We start from the raw sequence: 8,037 nt of genomic DNA on the forward strand, positions 1-8,037 counted from the left end.
CGTGGGCAAAGCCAGTCAGAAGCTTCTAATTAGAGAACTTGGATTTTAGTAATGATTAGTTTAATATTTCATTATTACTTTTAGCTTGTTACTGTTTCAGAGCTGAAAACCGTGGAATACTGCAGTCTGTCACTGCTTAATTATTCAAAATCAACTTAAAGCAAATAATTATTAAAGTGTGTCTTTGTTGTTTCAGAAAGGGAATTGTAAGGCTGAATACAACTGTGATGCACATCTGTTTGACGAAGAAAGCATCACTTTTTCATAGTCGCTTTGCAAAATTAGCTGGCTTCAGAAGTAAGTATCTTTATTATATGTCTGTAAGAAAATATCAAGTAGTTCCATAGTAATTTTATGGTTTGGGTTTTTGTTGGTTTTTTTTTACTGATTAACTGTAAATAAATATATATGCTATATAAACATAGATTATAGCACTGTAGTAAAACTTACATCTTTTATTTAAGGTAAGAAAAATATGACAGAAAAAGCAAGTGCAGATGACTTTCAAGTTCAGGAGTTTCTGAAGAAGAAGAAGAAGAAGAGAAAACACAAGGAATACAGTAAGAAACATGAAAATGATGAAGGAGAAAGTGTGCAAAATGCAGAGCTTAGCCATGCTTCTCCACTGCTGTTTGAAGATCAAGCAGCACAGAGTGGTGAAATCTGTAAAAAGAAGAAAAAAAAAAAAAAAAAACACAAGAGGGAGAAGCAACAGTCTTCATTAGATAATTCTTGTGTAGAACTGGAATATGAAATTAGTAATGAAACTGGAATGGATTATGAAATTAGTAATGAAACGGGAATGGATTATGAAATTAGTAATGAAACGGGAATGGATTATGAAATTAGTAATGAAACTGGAATGGATGCTTCCCAAAAGAAAAAGAAAAAAAAGAAGCGGAAGTATAACCATGATACAGATGAGAAAAGTGATGTGACTTGTGCCGCAATAAATCAGCATAGCACTGATAGTTGTCAGGAGGTTGATGCTGATTACGTTCATTTAAAACAGTCTGTTAAGAAGAAAAGAAAAGAGAAATTGCCTGAACAGGATGAGGTACATGAGCTGCCTACCTCAGAAACATGCGATAAAAATGACAAGAAGAGATCAAAAAAGAAAAAGAAGAAAAGAAGCAGAAGTACCCAAGATATGCAGGAAGACACAGACGTAACTGTTGGCCAGTCACTGTTGTCGTCTCCAGAGCAAAACAGGCCAGAGGAAGACACAGTCTTGCCATTACCTACAGAAGAGGGTGGTGCAGCAACGCCCCAGCAATGGCATGAAGATGGTAACTGCGATGCTTCTCCTGCCAGGAATGAAGACTCTACAGATGTATCTGCAAATTTTTCTAAGCCAACTAAAGCAGCTCGTCGGTCTTCTCGAAAAACTGCAGTGCGTGCTAGAAAGGCAATAAAAAGCAGTGTTTTTGTCATGGAAGAAAGCTCTTCTGAATCTGATGTAATGTAAGTTTAGGTTTTGTTTGTAGTTTTGTTTTTTATTTCCAGCCCCTCACCCTCCCAAGTTTCTATCACATTATTTGGGTCCCAGAATTTTCTTCAGTCTGTTTTCCTATGTATTTTTAAAAACAAGTTCAAAAACCTTTATAGTATGTTGAGATGTTATTGAGACCTACTTTAAGAGCTTAGTTATCTTGTGATGATACAGTGAAAATTTGTAAGAATATACTACCATTGCCTTCAACATAGAATATTTTCTCCTATTTAAAGATTGTAGGTATAGAAATAATTTATGTGCAAGAAATTCATATTTAGTAAAAAAAAAAAAGGGAGGGGAAAGGGATTTAATTTGTTAAATTTGGTATTTATAGTGAACATACACATTTTTACCAAGCAACTAGTAAGGTCTGTGCAAACAAATGCTCGTATAAGTAGGTCTTGATGCTTTTACAGCATCTAGAACCCACAATAAGAGCACTAGTAAGAGACAGATGGAAAAGTTCTGTGTTGCCAGTGGTAGCAAGAGACGTTATTTCTTCTGTATGTCCATGTGTGAGAGTGTTGTGGGAAATGTGTGGATTTTAAAAACTTAAGCAAGCTCTTTGAATACTGTAAGTATAGAAATTTGATAATAGATTACATCTATGTTAAAAGGCTGGAAATACAAGTGGGTAGATGTGTGAAGTATTCCTTGTTCTGTAATGAATGTGTTCATTTTTTTAATGGTAGAGATACTAACAAAATCTGTTTTGAAGCCTGAGTGGTGTATTTAATTTTATGCCTTTTTTTTTAATATCAGGACACCAGAACCCTCGGCATCAAATAGGAAGGAGAACCAGAATAGTTCCTCTACTGAAATAGTAGCCTCTGATGAGCTTACTCTGGATGATGAAGAGTGCCTGGACTCTACCATGTCTTCAGTCGTGGATTTGGATACTGCAAAACAAGAATTGGAAGAGTTTATTCCTCATGTGAGGAATATATCAGACAGTTCAATCAGGAAGATGGCTGGAAGAGACCTAGTGAGGTTTAAACAATTTAAAAAACAAGGTGAGCCTTCCAAAATATCGTTGCAGTGAGGAAGGACTGTGCAGCTGTGCTAATGTTTTGACAGAGGGAAAAATAGTTTTTGTATCATGTCTGTCACATCCATGGAGTCTGTCTCACATCATTCCAATGGACATATTTTCTGTTTCTCTGCTTCATAGCATCTACTTACTCATTGTTAAATTCCAGTCCAAAGTGTATGTGTAAATTACCAGCTCCCAACTCTTGTTTTGTCTCTTTTCAGTTTTCTTTTTTCACCATGTGAATTTGTTGATCTTTCATTACACATTTGCTAAACTTGAAATGTAATGTACAAGAGATGGTACTTGAAGTTTGCTATCACTTTTTTTTTTTTTTAATTTTTTAAAATAAAACTTGCTGTCTATTTTAGGTATTGCTGTCAAGTTTGGCAGATTTTCCCAGAAGGAAAATGATCAAATCCGGAAAAATATTGAAGAGTTCTTATCGATTACTGGAATAGACAGTGCTGAAAAACTCCTGTTCACCTCAAGGTTTCCAGAAGATAAAGAAACTATTAGCCGCCTAAAAGTAGAACATCTGTTTTGTGAAAAACTTTGTAAGTATTTAAGTTCCTTCTCAAATAGCTGAATGTTACATTCCACAACCTGGTGATATCACAATGTATTTTCTAAAATAATTTTTTATTGAAAAGCGCTAATGTTGATAAATTTGGCAAAAAAAGGAGCATGCTGCTGAGATGATGTAGTTAATAGTCTTTACGGCATACTGTTCTTATTATCTTTTATCGGGTATGAAGAGTTTAGATATTAAAATATCATCATGACCAACACCACTTATAGACTTTCAAACTTGCATTTGGGTTTTATGGCTGCAGGTGCATTATTTGCTAGGCTATAATTAAGCATAGTGACTTCTTAATGGGAGGTGTGATTAAGTCCTGTATAAAATTGTCATCCGTTCTTAGAGCACATAAGTATGTGTCAGGTTCAGGACTTGAGTGAGAGCCCATAAATAGGTGGCAGGTTTAGGACTGAGTGATGGCAGAAACTGCAAGAAATTAGGTCGTTAGCCAAAGTAGTTAGTTTTCCAAGACTTGAGGAAAACAAAATTGTTACAGCTAAGATTCTGTGTGCAGGAAGAGCATCGCTTTTCTTCCACTTTACTCATTTTGTTGGGCTTTTCTTGGCTAGAAAACATCCGTGTTTCATATGGCAAATGTACTCATTTTGTAACATCTCTGATGCATCTACTCAGTGCACTTTCTCGGTGTCTTTTCCTTCTGTGTTTGTTCTGTATCGTTAGCATAGGCAAGACAGAGTAAATGACAACCTGTAATGGATTTGGATACTAGTATTTATTTAAGGATCAATGAGGCTACAGTTTTGTTCCTCCTTGATTATTTCACACACTCAGCCATTCCCCCTGCAGTGTCACATTGGCCTGATATTGACTTCCCTTCCAATCTGGGAGATTGCTCCTGGTCTGGGAAAATTGGGCAGAAAGTCATGTCAGTGTTACGCGGGTTGCTTGCAGTCACCTCTCCTGGGCGTTGCTGACCAAGATTGTTAATGTGTCCTAGGTATTGGTCTCTGTGGATCTTTCCCCACTTCAAGGATCTTTCCTTCAGACAAGGCCTTCACTGTTTTTGCTGGATGCCCCCAGTCCCCACTTTTCCATTGAACTAGTCCATATGCAGAAGCACAGTATCTCTTCAGCCTCCTGATTGGTGGCTGTCTCATGTCTCTCTGTTAATAGGAATATTCAGTGTGTTACTACATTTGACCCAGATGTTATCAAAATTTGCATCCAGTCCATACAATTTGTAGCTAGTAACAGGTTTGTGCTTGAGAGTTCAAAAGTTCCATTTTCAATATTCACCCACACGTACGCACACATGTACACAATTATTTACCAGCTGTCAGCATTCATAATCTTAGCACGGTCATAAAAATTACATCTTTAAAACTCCTGACGTGATTCTCTTCAGACTACTTCCTGTGCAGTTACTGAAGTTGTTGTAGAGTACGTTCTCCTGAATGGAGAGAATGTATTGCTGACAGCGTGGTTATGAAAAGGTATATTGATGGGCTTTGTTTTTGTTTTGCTCTGGCTTTTTTTAAAGTGGCCTCACTGGTGTGAGAAATGTTTCTTAAAAATGAACCATTTACCTTCTAGCTGAAGGCATACCACGGCCCTGGAGGCTGATATATTATCGAGCAAGGAAGATGTTTGACCCAAACAATTATAAAGGGAGGTGAGTAATTTGAAAGAGTTTCTGAATGCTAATATGAGCCTCTAATGCTTATTTGTACATTAAAAATGGATATAAATGAAGATCATCTCTCCCGTTTGTGCCAGTTACTGTGACTTAATTGACAATTCATTTTTCTGACTAGTCATTATCAATTCCTCTGTTCTAAAATGTGACTTGAAATGGTAGTGGTGAATAACATTGAAATGCTGGTAAAGATTACAGCTCTCTTAAGATATTAGAATGGTTTGAATTTACAGCTGAAGATGTGCCTATTTCCTCAATTAGGTATACTAAGGAAGAGAAAGAGAAATTAAAAAAGTATCATGCTCTGCATGGCAATGATTGGAAGAAGATTTCTGAGATGATGTCCCGTTCTAACCTCTCAGTTGCTATGAAATACTCTGAAATCAAGTCAGGTACATGGAACAAATGCAACTCTTTATTAAATAGAACTGTCATCTAAACAGATGCTTTCAGGGGGAGGACAGGAGGAATTTGTCAACCAGGTTTTAAAAGACAGAAACTAGGGATCAGTGCTATTTTTTAGTGATTAGGCTGAACTCTTCACTCAAGTCTGGTACGCAGAAGGGTTTCTGGGAAGTGTGTTTGGTCCTGTAAATAAGAATAATGCAAAGTGAAGCATTTGCTGTTTTGCCTCTTTCGGTAATAATTTATGATACATTATGCCTTAACCTTATATTTCAATTTTAGCTATTAATTATGGTCCTTGGTCAAAGGAAGAGACCCAGAAGCTAATGCGTGCAGTGGAGGAGGTGATTAGGAAAAGAATGGAAATGGAAGATGCAGATTCTCTTTCATCATCATCAAAGTCACGTAGAGATCTTTCAATTGACCGTGAGAAACTGTACCAGAAATTACCATGGACTGAGATTGAAGCTAAAGTGGGAACTCGATATTGGAGACAATGTAAACAGAAATGGTAAGGTTTTGCCTTTACTATATTGAGATATACTAAATTGAGCTAGTAAAATGTGTTCTGGGGTGTATTTAACTCCATTCCACAAAAGTAACAGGATGATGACTGTTTGGTGAGAGAGGTAATAAATAGGTTGTAGACTACGGAAGAGGTGTTGCAAATGTGTCTGAGACAAACAACTCCTTGCTAGCTGTGGTGAGTTTTCTTCTTGCTGTGATAGTGAAGCCTGATTTCTGCTTCTCAAGACACTTTCTTTTGATGCTTGGAATTTCTTGAAATGATAGAAACCTTTTTTGTGTGTTTTCAAAGGACTACAATTTTAACAAACAAGATGACCAAAGGGCAGCAGTTGTATAGGGGAACGAAAGGATTACAGGCCAAGATCAACCTCATTAAAAGGTATAGTTCAGAGTTACTGGAATTTTTTTTTTATCTCTTGCTGTTCCGAGCTGCGTTCATAAAAGTTTGCAGGGTGAGAACAGTATGCCTGCAGTTTCATACCGGTTTCACAACCACTCTTTCTTTGGATGAAATGTCCTGTGACTTCTGACTGGGGGAGCCATGAGAATAATTGAATTATTTAATTATTTCTTGAATTCTGCCTACAGACTGCTTCTGTATTATATTCACAGGTTGCATGAAATGAAAGTGGAGGATGCTAATGAAGTAAACTGGGAAGAACTCAGTAATACTATTGGGTAAACCTTTTTTCCTCTTTTTTATGGATACAAAAGGTAGTTGAAGCAGATAGTCTAAAAATTCCAAAAAGAAATCAAAGTTCTTAGACCTCTGCAACTATAGAAAATGTCATTTAGTTTGGTAACATACAGGTGTATATACTTGCTTAGTACTGAGCAATAAACCATGCCTATAGGCTGTGAAACTTATTTTTAACCACTTCAGGCAATACACCTTTACTGTATTCATAGCGCATTCTGTGTACTGGAACTGTGTTATGCAGTCCGTGCTAAGTTTTTGATAAAAGACTTTTCTAGGTGTTAATCAACACATAGGAAAAAGGGATAATTAGAGTAATGTGTAATACAGTGTAACACAAAGCAAAGTGGCAAATACGAAACTACCGGTACTGTGAATGCTATGCTTTCTCTATGGTGCTTTTTTTTTTTTCTTTTTCCACATACTTCCGTTTTCATTTACTGTTTTGTTTCACTAAACATATAATACATATGTACGATGGCATGGTTTAAGTTCTTACCTTCAAGGGGAACTGTTATCTTGAAAAACTGTTTTAATTAGGATTTGAAATCTATCCTTTCTACCTAAAGCTAAGATATTGTTTGACTGGTGTGAATGGATAACACGGTAACAACTAAGCTTTGTAATGGTTCCATGCACCACTAATTCTTTGAAATCTTCTCTTTTCAGAGATGTACCTAAAGCCTATGTTCAAGCAAAATTTTATAAGCTAAAAGTCTCCTGTGTCCCTTTTTGGCAAAAAAAGACTTTTTCTGGTCAGTATCCCAGCTGTTTTTATATACTCCTTAAGGTATTTGTTTGAATCAAAGAGGATACATATGTTCAATGCTTTCTTAGTTAGCTTTCCCCTAAGTAAATTGGCTAGAATCTCCGGCTTTATACTTATTTTACTAAATGCTTTTTTAATAACAGTTTACTTTCAATGACATCTTCATGCAGTGCTTATCAACCTCTTTAACACCTTGGCTTTACAAGTTTTATGACACTGCTTTTTTTAGTTTTATCTTTGCATGTATATGTGTCTGATATACCCTGCAGCCACTATGATTACTACGGAATAGTGAGATTTTTTGCATTTAACACTGGCAAAATAACTGCTATCTGTGACATCCTGTTTCCCCCCAGGCATCCAGTTCCCCTACAGATCCAAATTAAGACTGCTTTTTTTTTTCTTTTTTTCAAAGAAATTATTGATTATCTTTTTGAAGAGAAACTTCCAGAACTTGAAGAAAAGTTAAAAAAAAGGAAAGGGAAGCACCTTAGTTCTGACAATTCAACAGCCAGGCAACAGAAAAAAGCTTTCAGACTCAGTGACATTTTTGACTCTAGTGAAGAGAGTGATTGACTGCCTTGAAGACAATTCCTAGTCTGCGTATTTAATTACAAAATGGATCTGGTTGAAAGTGGGTGCAGATCAAGAACCGCAGGTTCACAGGCCATCTGACAATGGAGAAAGTAAAGATACGCTGGTCTGATTTTCTTGTTTCATATTGAAGATTGAGGTAAATACAGTTTTTGTGCCACCTTTTATTACTTAATTTAGCTTTGGTTTTAGAAGTCTTCTAAGCATGCAAGTTGCTTTCTGAATGTCTCAAAGATAGTATTTTTCCACTGCTTTGTTTTCTGTGGAGTTAAAAGCTGC

General features: G+C 36.3%; 1 protein-coding gene across 1 annotated transcript; it reads left to right on the forward strand.

Annotated features, from left to right (window-relative positions):
- Positions 1-475: 475 nt before the first annotated feature.
- TTF1 (transcription termination factor, RNA polymerase I) lies at positions 476-7,740 on the forward strand. The gene is made up of 11 exons (XM_010286301.1): positions 476-747; positions 829-1,464; positions 2,258-2,508; positions 2,897-3,082; positions 4,663-4,741; positions 5,027-5,157; positions 5,453-5,681; positions 5,988-6,077; positions 6,311-6,376; positions 7,065-7,150; positions 7,580-7,740. Exons 1-11 carry the CDS (start codon positions 476-478, stop codon positions 7,738-7,740), a joined length of 2,187 nt encoding a protein of 728 aa, XP_010284603.1.
- Positions 7,741-8,037: the final 297 nt, after the last annotated feature.

The sequence above is a fragment of the Phaethon lepturus genome, unplaced genomic scaffold, assembly GCF_000687285.1.
Source record: "Phaethon lepturus isolate BGI_N335 unplaced genomic scaffold, ASM68728v1 scaffold8034, whole genome shotgun sequence".
NCBI classification, from domain to species: Eukaryota; Metazoa; Chordata; class Aves; order Phaethontiformes; family Phaethontidae; genus Phaethon; species Phaethon lepturus.

Coding starts and splice junctions, on each gene's coding strand:
- TTF1 (XM_010286301.1), top strand. CDS start 476: ATGACAGAAAAAGCAAGTGCAGATGACTTTCAAGTTCAGGAGTTTCTG. Junction 1,465..2,257: donor TCTTCTGAATCTGATGTAAT/GTAAGTTTAGGT, acceptor TTTTAATATCAG/GACACCAGAACCCTCGGCAT. Junction 7,151..7,579: donor GCAAAAAAAGACTTTTTCTG/GTCAGTATCCCA, acceptor TTTTTTTCAAAG/AAATTATTGATTATCTTTTT.